At 41.2% G+C, this 16978-nt stretch overlaps 2 protein-coding genes across 8 annotated transcripts in view; one reads left to right on the top strand and one right to left on the bottom strand.

Annotated features, from left to right (window-relative positions):
• The window catches only part of amph (amphiphysin), a 48499-nt gene extending 38699 nt beyond the window's left edge, over nt 1–9800 (bottom strand). The window contains exon 1 of one of the 4 annotated variants that reach the window (XM_076972166.1): nt 9330–9800. In XM_076972166.1, the coding sequence (XP_076828281.1) occupies nt 9330–9398 (69 nt within the window). In that variant the 5' untranslated portion in view covers nt 9399–9800. The remainder of the gene's footprint in view (nt 1–9329) is intronic. The other 3 variants (XM_076972162.1, XM_076972163.1, XM_076972164.1) reach the window with 3 other exon arrangements.
• A 1021-nt stretch (nt 9801–10821) lies between these two features.
• Nucleotides 10822–15980, top strand: otulinb (OTU deubiquitinase with linear linkage specificity b). 4 transcript variants are annotated; one of them, XM_076973758.1, is made up of 8 exons: nt 10822–10973; nt 12117–12233; nt 12345–12415; nt 12633–12748; nt 12857–13000; nt 13451–13576; nt 14688–14957; nt 15337–15980. In XM_076973758.1, exons 2-8 carry the CDS (start codon nt 12121–12123, stop codon nt 15532–15534), a joined length of 1038 nt encoding a protein of 345 aa, XP_076829873.1. In that variant the 5' UTR covers nt 10822–10973; nt 12117–12120; the 3' UTR covers nt 15535–15980. The 4 variants fall into 4 exon arrangements, with proteins under 4 accessions (XP_076829873.1, XP_076829874.1, XP_076829872.1 ...); XM_076973759.1 differs by lacking the exon at nt 10822–10973 and adding an exon at nt 10983–11961; XM_076973757.1 differs by lacking the exon at nt 10822–10973 and having other exon boundaries at nt 10983–12233; nt 14688–14763; nt 14851–14957.
• Nucleotides 15981–16978: the final 998 nt, after the last annotated feature.

Raw genomic sequence — 16978 nt, 5'->3', positions numbered from 1 at the left:
GGCAAAAAAGGACATTATCCAAAACCAACAGTCTCTCTGTTGATATTGAAAATTGTTCTGTTTCCCCTTCCCCTCAGGTAAAGAGTTTGGGTGTCATCTTCGACAGTACTCTCTCGTTCCAATCTCACATCAATAACATGACCCGGTCCGGCTATTTTCACCTGAGCAAAATCAGTTGTTTTCGCCCCTCCCTTCACATGCCACTGCCATCCTAGTTCATAGCCTCATCACTTTGCGCCTTCATTATTGCAATTCCCTCCTTTTCGGTCTCCTACACAAATCTCTCCATAACCTTCAACTGGTCCAAAACTCAGCTGCCCGTATTATCTCTAGAACCTCTTCCTTCCACCATATCACTCCTGTTCTGTCACAGCTCCACTGGCCCCCAGTCAACTTTTGTATAGACTACAAAATCATTCTTCTCACATTCAAGGCTATACATAATCTCGCTCCAGCTTATCTCACCAATATTCTCAATGCTGCTACTCCGTCTCGCACTCTCAGATTGTCCTCCTGTATTCACCTGACAGTTCCCCCTGCCCGTTTCACCACCATGGGGAGTTCCCCCTGCCCGTCTCACCACCATGGGGAGTAGACCTTTCAGCTGCTCTGCTCCCTGGCTCTGGAATTCTCTGTCACTTGATTTAAGGAACATAGAATCACTTCCACAATTTAAATCCTCACTTAAGACTTATCTGTTTAGGACTGCCTTTTGCACTTGATTAGTATTTTGTATTTTGCATTGTCACATTTTTAACTTTTTTGATTGCTGTGTTTTCATTTGTTTTGCTTTTAATGTTCATTTGTATTTATTTGTAAGGTGCCCTTGAGTGTCAGAAAGGCACCTATGAAATAAAATGTATTATTATTATTATTATTATTATTATTATTATTATTAATATATACAACATATATACAACATACATACAACACTACATATGACACTACATACAACATACATACAACATTACACTCAACACCACAAACAACACTACACACAACACAATATTCACTACACACGACACCACACACAACACTATATACATACAACACATACAACAGTACTCACAACACAGCTACATCTGCACTGTAATCATACTCCATGTGTATCTAACCCTAACCCATACATCTCCCTGTGGACAAGACAATGAGCCTCAACAGAAGCAAATGAGGGTGATGAAATTCACTGAAAAGTTAGCCTAGGTTAATTAACCCTAACCTTAGATTTATTAGAGGCAAATCCAAATATTTTATACCATATTTTTATTGGTATGTTATATATTATTTCTGTGTTGTAAAGCACCTTGTAGCCTTGGTTGGAAAGGTGCTATATAAATAAATTTTTACTTACTTACAAAGCCAAAATTATGGTTATTAAAATGGTCCAACAACACATAACCAATACAAGAAGAACAAGAACTATGAACAAGAAAACTGAAAGAAACAGAATGGAAAATGGACAATGACCAGCAACACACCACATGAAAACACACGCCACCTACACACAGACAAATGAAAACAAAACTAGGAACAGCTGACACCAATAATGAAGAGAGGAGAACTAAACAAGTGTTAGTCGTCAGAGTTAGGGTTAGAGTTAGTGGTTATGGTTTAGAACAGGGGTGACAAACTCATTTTGGTCTGGGGGCCACTTATAAAATTATAAAAATCTTTATACGAAATGAATTTTCCTTTAACTAAATATATTATGAACAACTTTCTACTTTTACTTTTTAAGAAAAATATGTGCAATTTTAACAACTTTTAGTTAAACATTTATCAGCATAAAAACATTATCACAGTGACATTTTCCACATCTGGGAAGATATTCTGAACACATGAACTTTCAATTTGTCTTGAAGAATCCGACACTGTCCACTTTTCTCTTTTTTGTCAAAGACATTTCACCTAAGAGGGTGCCAGGGTCAGCACTGACTAAAACTCGTAGGACAATATAGGAACTGCAGATTGTAAATAAAATGGAGTTTATTCTTCTAATTGTTCTAATGCAGATTTATTCTGCAGGCTGGACTGAACCCCCTGACGGGCCGGTTCCGGCCCGAGGGCCGTATGGTTGACAGCCCCTGGTTTAGAGGTTAGAGCATAACTAGCAGAACAAAAACAAAAGAGCACATAGAAATGAAAACCAGGATGTAAACAATGACAAGACAGGTAACCAATGAGACACAATAGGGAGGAGCCAACTGTGACAAATACACAAAATTACAGCCTTCTTTGAATAATACTATAAATCATACTGAAAATGTATGTTGTTGGGGAAAAACTAAAACTTATTAAACTTTGTCTAAGAACATTATTGTTGTTTATAACCAATTCTTAATTCATTAGGTCATAAACCTGAAAACACAGGTAGACACCCTTTGTCATTCATCAACAAATAAGAAATAAAGCTGCTGAGCTGCAGAGATGAATGGCTACAAACGAAACCCTAACTCTAACCCTTGCCCTAACCCTAACCCTACAAAAAAAAACAAGTCAGAACTTAAAATTACCAGTGAGCACAATCGAAGCCATAACAGAAACGCTTCAAAAACATGGAAGTGGACGTATCCCCATACTGGCCCATGCACAGTGAAGACAGAAAGGGGACATATACCCATACTGCCCCATGCACAGTGAGGACAGAAAGGGGACGTATACCCATACTGTCCATGCACAGTGAGGACAGAAAGGGGATGTTTACCCACACTGCCCCATGCACAGTGAGGACAGAAAGGGGACGTATAACCACACTGCCCCATGCACAGTGAGGACAGAAAGGGGACGTATCCACATACTGCCCCATGCACAGTGAGGACAGAAAGGGGACGTATCCCCATATTGTCCCATGCAGTGAGGACAGAAAGGGGACGTATACCCATACTGCCCCATGCACAGTGAGTGCAGAAAGGGGACGTATACCCATACTGCCCCATGCACAGTGAGTGCAGAAACATATACATATACATATGTTGCTCCTGTGCACAATGAAAAGCAAAGAGAAGCCCAAAGAATGCAATGTCAACCCTGCAATGGCACCTCATACCCACATTATACTCACATCATACCCACATTATACCCACCTCATAGCCACATCATACTCACATCATACCCACATCATACTCACATTATATCCACATCATACCCACATCATACCCACATCATACCCACCTCATACTCACATCATACCCACATTATACTCACATTATACCCACATCATACCCACATCATACTCAAATCATACCCACCTAATACCCAAATCATACTCACATCATACCCACATTATACTCACATCATACCCACCTCATACCCACATCATACCCACCTCATACCCACATCATACTCACATCATACCCACCTCATACCCACATCATACTCACATCATACCCACATTATACTCACATCATACTCACATAATACCCACATCATACCCACCTCATACCCACATCATACTCACATCATACCCACCTAATACCCACATCATACTCACATCATACCCACATTATACTCACATCATACCCACCTCATACTCACATCATGCCCACCTCATACTCACCTCTTACCCACATTATACCCACATCATACCCACATTATACTCACATTATATTCACATCATACCCACCTCATACCCACATTATACTGACATCATACCCACATTATACTCAAATCATACCCGCCCCATTCCCACATCATACCCACATTATACTCACAACATACCCACCTCATACCCACATAATACCCACATCATACTCACATTATATTCACATCATACCCACCTCTTACCCACATTATACTCACATCATACCCACATTATACTCACATCATACCCACATTATACTCACATCATACCCACCCCATACCCACATTATACTCACATAATACCCACATTATACTCACATCATACCCACCTCATACCCACATTATACTCACATCATACCCACATTATACTCACATCATACCCACCTCATACTCACATCATACCCACCTCACACCCACATTATACTCACATCATACCCACATTATACTCACATCATACCCACCTCATACTCATATCATACCCACCTCACACCCACCTCATACCCACATTATATTCATATGTCCTGGTGCCGGCCCTGCTCATACCCACCTCATATCATTACTCAATCATTCACACCTCTTCCTACAACAAACCAACAGTAAAACATGTTGGTGCCTCTTTTTTTGTGTTTTGCTGCCAGTGGCCATTCTTAAGTTCAGCGGTATAATGAATTCCAGAACACTTTAGCTGAAAATCTGGTTACCTCTGCCACCGGCTGAAACTGGACCGTATTGTGTCCAACAAGGCTTTGATCCAAAGCACATGTCAGACTCAACAAAGACATGACTGCAGCTGCACAATGACAAGGCTCTGTAATGGTTTTTTGCAAAAGTCTCTGCCAAAGGTTCTGCTGTTTCTCTCAGTATCCAGACTTTGAAAGTCTGTTGTCTCGATGAAAGGCTGCTGTCTCTACTGAAAAGGGCAAAACTCAAGAATCTCAGTTTATAAGACAAAACCCAAGAATCTCAGTGAGTTGGAAATGTTGTGCATGGAAGAGTACTACAAGATCTCACCTCAAGTATCCCCCTACCTTGTTAACAATTCCAGAAAAAGGATCCACCACATTCTGAAATTTGGGGTGCCAATATTTTTTAAATCTGCATTTTTATGAAAGAAATATATTCAAGACCACTATACTCAGAATAAACTAGAGGTGTGCCAAAAAATCGATTCATATATCAAAAATAGATTCTCATTTACTACCATTCAGAATCGATTTTAAATGTCCCAAAATCGATTCTAAGTCGTGGTGAAGTCTCGCGTTACGTAATTACAAAATTAGGCAGCATGTTCTGGGACACACTCATGCGCGGAAAAGTTTCAAAACACATGGAGGAAAGAGATATTCAACCTGTCTGGTCTTCATTTAAGGCAAAAATATGGGTTCATTTTGGTTTTTACCGAATGCCGGGGAAGACCGAACTGGACACAATAGCTCGTGTGCAAGGCGTGTGTAACGCGGTGAGCACGGGAGCGTTAATATAGAGAGGGGTGAGAAATAAGGGTGGACCCAAGTGCCGGCTCGCAAGATCAAGACGTTTGACACTCGTCAAACGAGAGGGAAACGCGCACAGCGACTCAGAACGAACAAACAAAACAACACGGGAGACTCAACGCGCAAGAGAATAGAAAGCAAAACCGTGTGGGCACGGAGTAAATAGAAACAAAAAACCAATGCGGAAAATACAACGCGTGAAAAATAACACTCAACCGTAGTGAGACGGGAGGAAGAAACAAAACAACAACAGTAACTAAAAAACAGCGCAGATAAATGCAACGCGAAAACGAAACCAAGAACACCAGCTGAAGTAACTGGCAAAAAACGCTGCAGCAAAATAAAACCCTTCCCAAAAATAAAGGCAAAACGGATAGAAAGACATACAGGATTGGGAAAACTTGAGATGGGTCAGAAAGCGACGCATGAGATACTCGAATAAGTAAAGAGAAAGCATAACAGAGAGAGGTGGCGAGACACCATTAAACGATAAGCAATCACAGAGGAAGCACAGACTGGCTGAGAACGTACGGTTACGTCGGTTTAGTCTGGGACTGACTCTGGTGCCCCTAGCGACGGCTGGGGGAACTGCATCCGAGCCAGCCCTGACAGCTCGCAAAATGAAGCTCAAGAATTTTGGTAACAACAAAAACCATTTTATTTTACCAAAGCACTTAATTTTTGTTAATTAAATGTGAAAGACACTTAATTGTCTGTATTTGTCGTTCTGTCTTGCAAAGCAGACTGTAGTAGATCATGCAGATTTTATATACTGAAGCAGACATTTTTATAAATCAAATCGTTTTTTGAATCGAAAATCGTTTTGAATCGAAAATCGATTTTTGAATTGAATTGTGGCCCCCAAAATCGGAATCGAATCGAATCGTGAGATAGTAAACAATTCCCACCTCTAGAATAAACATGTAATTACTTTTGTGGTGCATGTCCACAGTGCATTAAAAACTTTATTTTAGAGAAACTATCACAGTGGGCTGGCCACAGTCTCTAACGGAGACGCCCACTCACCCTCATCACCTACATTCCTCCCTCGGTCCCAATCACCATCCTGTTTTCACACCCGATCATTATCACCTATACCTGTTCCCCATTCCCTCTGACTCTATTTAAACCCACAGGTCCGGCTCTCCGGTGCAATGTTCATGCCTGTTGGGCCTGTCAGAGAAGAGATGCACTGTCAGAGCTGACCCTAGCTAACCCTAACCCTGCTGACATCCTCCTCAGTGCTCATAGACTGCCTGTGCTTTCAGTACTAGTCTGCACTTTTCTGATTGTGTACTGTGCTACACTCTTCAGGTTGTTTATCGCTATGTGGTGTGATGGACAGTAAAATCGTGCCTTTATCTGTTAAGCTTCCTGCTCTTTCATTCATTCTGTGACAGAAATACTTAAAAAATGTAATTGCCTGTAGAAAAACTGTAGAATCTGCAGCTCACTGTAGTATCTGCAGCTTGATAACATGGTTAAGCTGCATCCACATATGACACCATGACTCTCATGAAATGGAATCCCAAAGAGAGACGTGTACGCATTCAGATTGGCACTAGACTGGGACTACCGTCACTCCCGACAGCTGGGAGATACCGTGCAACAGAGGCCGCCAGTCTATGAAATATTAACCACGCATGAGCCTCAGGACCACAAAGAGACCATACACAGGCCTCAGGACCAGACAGAGAATACGTATGGCCCTCAGGACCAGAAAGAGACCAGGTATGGGCCTCAGGACCAGAAAGAGACCACCCACAGGCCTCAGGACCAGACAGAGACCAAGTACGGCCCTCAGGACCAGAAAGAGACCAGGTACGGGCCTCAGGACCAGAAAGAGACCAGGTACAGGCCTCAAGACCAGAAAGAGACCAGGTACAGGCCTCAGGACCAGAAAGAGACCAGGTTCGGGCCTCGGGACCAGAAAGAGACCTCGTACGGGCCTCAGGACCAGAAAGAGACCACACACAGACCTCAGGACCAGAAAGAGACTAGGTTCGGGCCTCGGGACCAGAAAGAGACCACACACAGGCCTCAGCACCAGACAGGGCTACGCAGAATCATGCTTTCTCATCCATACCAAGGCCTTCCATTCTCCCTCTGCCTTCCACAAATTTAATCTTAGCATGTGTCTTTTGGGCAACTAGGAAAAAAGGGGGAAAACGCAGGGAATACTGCAACTCCTATAACAAAGTGTTAAATATGCATGTGGTTTTGTGTTCAGTGAAATGGCTGTGGGTTGTATCCTTCATTGTATCATTTTAAACACTGAGTCCGTTTTCAGTAATGCCAGTCATAATAAAGGCTGTGTCTGTTTTCTGCCATAATTAATAGATGAACAGGGCTCGTCATTCATTATCATCGCAAGGACTTTAAATTCTTCTATCTGTAATTCTAATATTTAAATTTTGTTGTCTCTAATGCAGAGAGAAACTACTTTGTGCGATGTGTATAATGGATTATTGAATCAAAATGTTCAATGTTCAAACCTGCACATATTGCTAGAAACTGCAATGCAGATGGATTATAAGTGTTTGAAATGAATGGGTTAGGGTTGGCAATGAATGGGTTATGGTTGGGAATAGAAATGGGAAGAAAATGGGAAGAGTTTTGTTGCTAGGGTCAAACGAGGATCTCTTACACTTATCTCTTACACTTCTTATCATATTATCTGTCCTGCTACAGGCTCTCATCTTCCACTTGGGGTAAACCGTATGCCTCAACCTAATGACATTTGTCTGATCAAGTCCAATTCAGTCTTTCTATGTTACTGCAACTCAGGGCTTCTGGAAGAACAATGCAGTTTTTGTTTGTCCAGTAGCCTACATAGTGGCCAATCGTCCAGATGATTTGTATTGAGAGTGTTAAAACGAAAAGATTAATCATGGATAAAGCATTTTTATTTCTGGTTGTGAGTGACTGTGATGTGTGAAGGGAAACAACCATGATCTGTACTTCCTGTGTACCAGGCGCACAAAGATTTAATTTTTCACTGCCTCAATGAAAGTCTTGGCTTACTGAGAAGAACGGTAGATATTATAAGAAAAACAAATCCTCTTACTGACGCTACGACCGTGTGTGAGTGTATATATGTGTTTGTGTGTGTGTGTATATGTAAGTATGTGTATGTATGTGTATATGTGTGTGTATATGCAAGTACATGCATAGGTGCGTGTGTTTGCTTGTGTGTGTGTGTGTGTGCATGTGTGTGTGTGTGCGTGTGTGTGTGTGTGTGTGTATGTGAGTGTAAGTATTTGTGTATAACAGCACACTAAGTTATCTCTGTCTTTGGGTCACCACTGTATCTCCAACTAATTACAACAACTTGTGCTGGGACTGTGAATAAGCAAAGCCACACCAGACTTTAGCACAGGCCCACAGATAAAAGGCTTATTGGAGGTTGGCCAAATGTAGGCTCGACTCTATGCAATACCTATTCTGTTTGAGGCTATTCGATTTGAAACAAAGATAATCGCAAAATCATAGCGAGTTAAAGCACGGATACAAATGGACGATAAACGCCAGTCTTCGCAACGCTAATACCGCATAGGAGAGGGTATTGCCCCCCTCTAACACCCCCGCCCCCCCCCTCCCCCCCCCTCCTGACCTTGCAGGAATAAGATAATACTGCTTAAACACATGGTAGAATATCCTTTTACTTACTTTACGAAAACAAGAACACAGGAGGATGATGTATTTGGGGTTTGGTCTGAGCTACAGCACTATGTATGACAGCAGGTTTAAGTGTCACATTGTCCATTACACGTTATAATCCCCGTCAGAAGCCCGTATGTGCGCTCTGTTATACCTGAGGTCAACTGTTTTCCTCATGAGATCTTGCTTGACATAAATGGATTTATAAATCCCTGCACAGCATTGTATTCATGTTTCTACGCGGGAATAGCTGTCACGAAGTACCTTTGCATATTCGTTTTCAAATGGCAGTGCTGGATAAAATTGCAGCCCGGTATTGCAATTACAAGATGCTACGCAAATATTTGGTTGTTGTGCGAGCCGCAAATGAAAAATATGTTATTGTTATATTTACGATTAATGTAGTTGGAAAACAGAGGAAAATAATGTGTGTTGAGGTTTTTACGATCGACCATAATTGCCCCTTCTCCACCTATAACCACAGCATCTTCCGGACAGTTCCTTCGCGGAAATAAAGGTCGTATGACCTGTAAATACATTCATTACGAGCACGTCTTGGTTAGACTAAACGCTTTTATAACATATTGAGCCTCTTACCTTTTCTTGAGCTCGACTGAGCCTCTTTTGCACATTTTTGGCAAAAACGCCAGTCTTAATTTCAGCCATGGCTGCTGGTACTGAAACAAGCGGAGCGTTTCAGCACCTACAGGCAGGAGGAACGCGGAGGGAGGAACAGCTCTTAAAGGGAACTCCACCGATATGTTATATTTCAACTATTCAGTGGTTTGTGGATGTAATAACAGTTATTAAGAGTGTTTAGGTGTGTAATTCGCCGTTCTAGGGAAATGTGGGATTTAGCTACTGAGTCACAGTTGTTCACTAGGAAGCAGACGTCGTGATGTCCACACAAGAGATAGCCATTTCATCTGCTATGCAAATGCGCAGTATCAACAAAACTCATCCGTGACTATTCATCAGAAGACATCGCAGTTCCATCACATTTTCAGAATTGCATGGAGAGCTACGTGAAGAACTGCGCTCTAACAGTTACAAAAACAAATGTCGGAAATGCAGCAAAAAGGTGGGTTTTATTCGGTTGCCGTGTCCGAAATCGTGAAGTTGTGGCCAACCCATTCGACATGTTATGGAGCGGCACTCGCAGTCACTTTCTCTCGTCTGGCTCTCTGCTACCCATTCATATGACTTTATAGGTTTAAAATAAGTTTTATTATTAGTAGTATTAATAATAATGTAATAATAATAATAATAATAATAATAATAATAATAATAATAATAATAATACGGCACTTAGCCCACAAAAGAAGCATTTTTCGACAAAGCAGCACAATTCGTCTGAACAGATTGATATTGAGATCACAATGACCTTTGCCAAAATCAAATGCTCCTCACACAAGACTTGTTCCTTATTGAAGATATCCTGTGTCTAGTCTGTGGTTATTAAACCCTAAAACCTGAGCTGGTCTTTCTTCTTGTGATTAATTTGTGTGCTATCACAGTACGTGTCATATTCTCTGTTTTTAGTTATCTAATCAATAGTCTTTCTGAGAATAGGTTTTCCTTACAGTAGCAATGTAGCCTAAACTAAATAAATGATAATGTCGCCTACAACTGGCATACAACTGGAATGACTTGAAATAGAAACCATTTTACGAAAGGAATTATTTCATTATATTTTTTCTACATTCACAAAATCAGTATGGGAAACAATAAAACTCTTATATTTATCATAACATGCGTATTTGGTTCACCCATTTCTGTTAAACAAAGTGCGCAGCAAACACGCGTCGTGAACACTCCATTTATGACCATTTTATAACAAACTTCAGCCGCCGAATTAGGAGCTGCGAAGAAGTAACTAACTTCAGTGTCGTGAAACGTACTCAAAGCAATTAAAAGGTGGAGTTAATGTTCAACAATAATTTTAGATTTTAATACTGTGGCCTGTAAAAAAGTTAAGTTATCTAGTAGGATAAAGCAGGTAAATCGGTAATTTAGGCTAATTCACTCTCCGTATCAGGAGATCGCGCTATTTAATTAATACGTAACTACATATTATAGTATGTACCTTTATTATTCGGTGTTGGGTAAACAAACGTTACGCGGGGCTAAGAGTGGCCAATACACTTTAAAAACACTACAACTCCCGGCATGCTGCTGTAGCAGGAAGCTGTTTTCTTACTAGCTAATATGTTGTTTACATTTCATATGCTGTGGAAAACGGTAAGTAGATATACAGTAGATTACAATTTTAGGGAAGTGTTATGTTCCGTTAATTTAGCCAGTAGGGTATCACGTCGCTAGCTAGATATGTCTGTATATTTAAGCTTTATCTAAAATTGAGAGTGGAAGTACAGTTGATTTATTCTTCACGGAGCTAGCTTGTAAACCACAAGCAATCCACAAGAAAAGCACTTTAAACTGTTGTACTTTACCCGTGTTATATTAGATCATACGCACAAATATGTAGTGAGAATCAAAATGTAACTACACCTTAATGTTGAATAGCTCTAAATGTATTACTTATTCAAGTTAAAAATATTACGTATATATATGCATAGATAAAAATATGTTTGCTTGTTGCTCTGTTATTATAACACAAATTCTTTTAATTTGTTAGGATATTAAACCCACATTACTACATCAATCAAATATTAAACTATACAAGTGAATAAAGAAAAATAACATCAAAGATAGCACATTTACTTTGTTCAAAACTTTAAATATCAAATAACTGTGAAAATAGAAATTGTGCTTCAAAACTCTGAAAAAGACTTGGAAGTGTGGCGATTTCTTCAGTCACAACAAAGCTAGCTTTTACTGCCGCATTGTTTGTGGTTGTGAACACATTCTGTTGCGATTGCAGTTTGCCTTTTAATTCTTTGGCAATTTGTTGTTTTTCTTGATGCCTTTTTTTTGACAATTAGGCATTTTAAGCTCTCGCGGGCCACATAAAATGATGTGGCGGGCCACATTTGGCCTTGAGTTTGACACCTGAGGGTTAGGGTTTGGGTTTGGGTTTAGGGTTAGGGATTAGGTTTAGTATTAGGGTTAGGGGTTAAGGTTAGAGTAACTCTAGCCTAGTAGATGTTTTTAGAGGTGACTGCCCACATGCCACTGGTGCCAAACACAACTACAACACAAAAACAGCTCATGAATCTGTAGACAAGGCTTCTGAGTCCACATGAGAGCAACCCAGAAGAGTTCAAAGGTTAGAATGCACTAGTTTGAGCATTCTTCTATTTAGTAAAATAGTATTATGCTCAGTGCGCAAGTCCCCTCTAGACCAACACTGGAGAATTTTAATCAAATGGTACAAGACGTTTGTGAGCAGAATACATGCCAACTTAAACATTGCAAAACTAGAGAGATGACGTCCAGTATGAAGGTACCACCTAAAAAAGAAGCCAGTCTTTCAAATCAAGATGGTGGTAGAAGCCGGATCTGTCCAGCAGGAACACCCACATCTGAGGAAAATAACAGGTGACGTGACAGTGGTCACACTTGCCTCCCTTGTGAAATGAACAGCTTGTACACAATCACACTCTATGAATGTCTCATGAGGCACCACATTTTAACCACTTTATTTTGTAGTGAGGAAGATCTATACAGAGCTGCAGAAGACATCGAACGGGAACGGCAGGAAAAGAGCCGATCACACACAGGTATTTAAAGACAGGAAAAACAGGCTATTTGTGTGTGAGTTGTGTTTCTTTAAGAAGCTGTTTGGTGTGATGCTCATTCACGTAACAAACCAGCCAGTAAAACCTCACCAAATCTACATCAGTCTACCTGTGTGTAGAAGCCATAAATGTTGCCTCTGCATGATGATGATGATGATGTTCCAAGGTTGGAGTTTAGACGATTATTTCTTTTATTTAGCTTCCTTATTGCATAATCCTGAGGAGCAGAGCAGTGTGGCTGCTCCAGAATGTTTGCTGTCCTATGGACAGAGGGAGTGGAAAGGCGACACAACCAAAAGCCATCTAATCAGGAAGGTAAGTTCTCCTCTAGCCTCATCTAATCAGGAAGATAAGTTCTCCTTAACAGCCTAAGCTTCCATGGACATTTCCAACACATCTGCTCACATTTGCTGCTGCGTTTAGGGTTATGAAGCCATAGCTCAGACGTTTGAGAGCCTGCGCAGAGTGAGAGGAGATAACTACTGCGCTCTGAGGGCAACACTCTTCCAGCTGCTCCTCCAGTCCTGCAAAGTTCCCGCGAGGCTACAGGACCCGGACATGATTAAGGTTTGAACTGCGTTTTTAACCCCTCCTACTGTTTCGTTTTGATTAGTACAAACCCCTCCTACGGTCTTCAACTTTTAACACTAACCCTATAGTTGACCCAAAGTGCTGCACAGCGTAATTGATAAATAAAACACGCAAACAGTAGGAAAAGTACATTAAAAGCTGCACTAGCTAGTAGGAAAAAGCTGGACTTTACTACAGTACCAATTTGTCTATCTAATTTAAAATCACTGTCAAATTTAAAACCCAGATTTGAAACTGTTGCATTTTGATTAGTACAAACCCCTCCTACTACCGTTTAATTTTTAGTAGTACAATTACAGGGATTGTTGGGTATTGCTCTTACTGCACCACTGAGGTTGTTAACATGGAGATTGTGTGTATTATTTTAATAGTGCCCATGATGGTACAGGCTGACTGTGAATTTCGTCTGTCTTTGTGTTTATGCAGTTTCCAAAACAAATGCAGAGTGTGCAGGACTTAGTGGATCAGTGGAGGTTTCCGTTTGGGAGCAGCGCTGGAGAGGGCCGGGCAGTGGAGAGGCTGCAACGCTGTCTGAAGCTCTTGAGAACAAAGGTAACTGACTGCTATCATATCTACATTGTTTGGTGTATCTGAACGCCTGCTCTAGATATTGAGTTCAGGTGTTTTAGCCACTGCTAACAGGAGTGTATAGTCAAGCACACAGCTATGTAAGCTACATGGTTCACATGGAGTGTGAGGTTCATTTTAAAGCATGCAAAAGCATTTTGGATAATTTTGCATAATTTTGCATAAGCAGGCCCATGGTCCAGCATGGCCGCGCCCCTGTACATGTGAGGTCAGGTGTCCATGTGCATCTGGCCGCGTATTTCACATCTTTTCTTCTCAGCTAGTGGCCAATAAAGCCAAAACAATCAAACCTTCTTGTGTGTAAAAAAATCTCCTTAAAGGAAGTAGCTGCATAATTGAGTTTGTTTTCTGTATCTGACAGAATGCTGTGCTGGTATTTTCTGCTACTCTCTCAGATTGTTCTCTGTTTAGTGGGCTTGTGTGTGTGTGTGTGTGTGTGTGTGTATGTGTGTGTGTGTGTGTGTGTGTGTGTGTGTGTGTTTGTGTGGGTGGGTAGGTGTGTATGTGTGTGTGTGTGTGTGTGTGTGTGTGTGTGTGTGTGTGTGTGTATGTTTGTGTGGGTGGGTGTGTGTGTGTGTGTATGTTTGTGTGGGTGGGTGGGTGGGTGGGTGTGTGTGTGTGTGTATGTGTAGGTTTGGGTGTGTATGGGTGTGTGTGTGTGTGTGGGTGTATGTGGGTGATCACCTTTTTGAGGTTGTCTGTACTGGAAATCACACACACTAATTTGTCCTAAGTCACCGACACATAAGTCAGTGTCAAGTGCCCATTTCTCACATACACACACACACACACACACCCTCACTTGAGTCCCCATCTCTGACACACACACACACACACACACACACAGACATACACTCACTCACTTGTGTGTCTATCTCTAACACACACACACACACACACACACACACACACACACTCGAGTGCCCATCTCTGGGGTTAGTTGGCACAGCATTTCAAGAATCAGAGAAGGGAAGCTTTATAACATTAGCGGTACACCAGACAGATTAGAGCAGCGAGTGATTAGACCACCAAGCTGTCTCCAGATGAGCTTCTATCTCTCCCGTTGAATGTGCAGTGTCAGGAGGCGGTGTGGTGTGTGGACACTGCAGAGCGAGAGCGTGTGTGTGAGCAGGTGTTTGAGGACACACCCTGTGAGTACGAGCTGCTGGAGGCTCTCAAGTTCCTCATGCTACACACGGCTGTCCAGCTGCACACTGACATGCAGTTGGGCTCTGAAGTTCCAGAGTTCTGCTGGCTCCTCTATGCCCGTGACACCTCCAGATGCCCAAGGACCTTCTTCACCAACCATCTCAGACAGGTGGGCTTCAGTGGAGGGCTGGAGCAGGTGAGAACATCAACATTAAACATCTCAGACTGTCAGGATGGCATTTCTTGCTGATATAATTTCTTGTTCAATGTAATAGTAACCTTGTACATTTGCAAATTTTGTTATCTGTATATATTGTATGACAGATATATTCATCTGTCTTTACATTGTACTGTGTGATAAGTTGTCTAGCAAAGTGTGTAATGTGTGAGTTTAATAACAATAAAAGGCTTTAGCTATCTTCCTAACTGTCCACATGTCACGTGTAGATACTTAAGTGGGTACAGTGCAGTGATGTAGATGCCTGTGTCAAATTTTTACATTTTAAAATCAGTTATCATTGCATTGCACTGAATAAAGGGGATTCCTCACTGAATTCTCTTTCTCTCTGATGCAGGTGGAGATGTTTCTGCTTGGATACTCTCTTCAGCAGACAATTCAGGTGTATCGCCTCTACAAGACTGACAGTGAGGAGTTTGTCACGTACTATCCAGACGATCACAGAACAGACTGGCCTTGCCTTAGCCTGGTAACAGAGGACGACAGGCACTATAATGTACTTGTTCCCAACCAAGCAGCTGTCCTCCAGATCTGATGAATCTGAACCATCCCTCAGGCAGCCCAGAAGCAGCATATTCTGCATCTGTAGTTCCCAAAGCTTCTTCAACTTCTTACTGATGTTCATGGGTTCGTCATATTTCACGCGCGTGTGTGTGTGTGTGTGTGTGTGTGTGTGTGTGTGTGTGTGTGTGTGTGTGTGTGTGTGTGTGTGTGTCTGTGTGTCTGTGTATAGGTTTATTGAACACCTTCAGACCATCAGGATTAAGGATTTTCTGTTTCCAGTGGCAAGTCATTTTAATACTAATGGACATTGTATTCATGACATATATTTGCAGTTGTTGCTGTGTTAGTAATGAAATTAGGAAACCCAAAGAGCTGATCTACACTTTAGAACCCTGTGGAATGAGAGTTCTGATTTACTTTGCTTGCACAGCTGATAAAGGACATCAGTTTGTAAAAATAAACAATTTTCCTGGCAAACCTTGAGTACTTCACTACGATTCTATCAAATATCAGATATAACAGCAGTAGTTTAAATGTAGAAAGTAAAATATGTGTGTGTATTTGGTTTTAAAATACTTTGATAATGAATTTAAAGGACTGAGTTGGAAAATGTGAAGTATATGGAAGAACAGGTTGTCCTGTATTATTTTAAATGTTATTTAAGTTAACTTCAATTATGAAGGCAGTTGAAAGTGCTGTGACTACTGTGGGATTGATGTGTGAATGTATTGGTCTACTATACATATTATACTTCAAAAGACAGAGGATACTATGTAATACCAATCTAAACAAAAACTGCCCATATTTTTAGCCTTTTTATTTTTTTAAATAGTGATAGGGTAGGGTTAGGAAATGTTAGGGTTAGAGTAAGGTTACTGTTGGGGTTAGGAAGTGTTAGGGTTAGGTTAGGGTTGGGGTTAGGGTTGCTGATGTCCAGTGCTTATTTTAGAAAGTGCTCCTTCATTTTACTCATGAATTGAGATGCAATTTTTGTGTTTCCGTGCTAGTAGTTCTGTATCTTACCCCGTGTTTCTGTATTGTTTACGTCATGGTTGTGCCATATCTGGTCTCGTCCACATGAGGGCGTGTGTGGGTTTACACTGAGAGAAGGTGACCATGCACAATTACAACAATTGGGACTAAATGCCTAGTCCAGGATAAATGCACTACTTTACTGTTAATTTTGGTTCATAGTTCGCCATAACAGGGGGTATCGGTCATCCATGGAGTGACCCAATCAGGATTAGCTTAACTACAGCTTCAGTGTTGTCTATAGGCCTAGGGTTAGGTTAATTAATTACTATACCTAACTGCATACACTACGGGTAGTGTGAGTTAATTAGCTACCGTACCTAACGCCTGTATTTTTGCTTCCTCTTCTGTGCATATGGCCACAAATATTCAGTAGGTGGCCGTCGGCTGGATGGAATTGCGTGGACCCTCATCATGCATGAGCAATCAGACTTGCACTCAGT

The sequence above is a fragment of the Brachyhypopomus gauderio genome, chromosome 14 (genome assembly GCF_052324685.1).
Source record: "Brachyhypopomus gauderio isolate BG-103 chromosome 14, BGAUD_0.2, whole genome shotgun sequence".
Taxonomy (NCBI): domain Eukaryota; kingdom Metazoa; phylum Chordata; class Actinopteri; order Gymnotiformes; family Hypopomidae; genus Brachyhypopomus; species Brachyhypopomus gauderio.
Note: the sequence above shows the minus strand (reverse complement) of the source record. Positions and strands in the feature narration are given on the sequence as shown.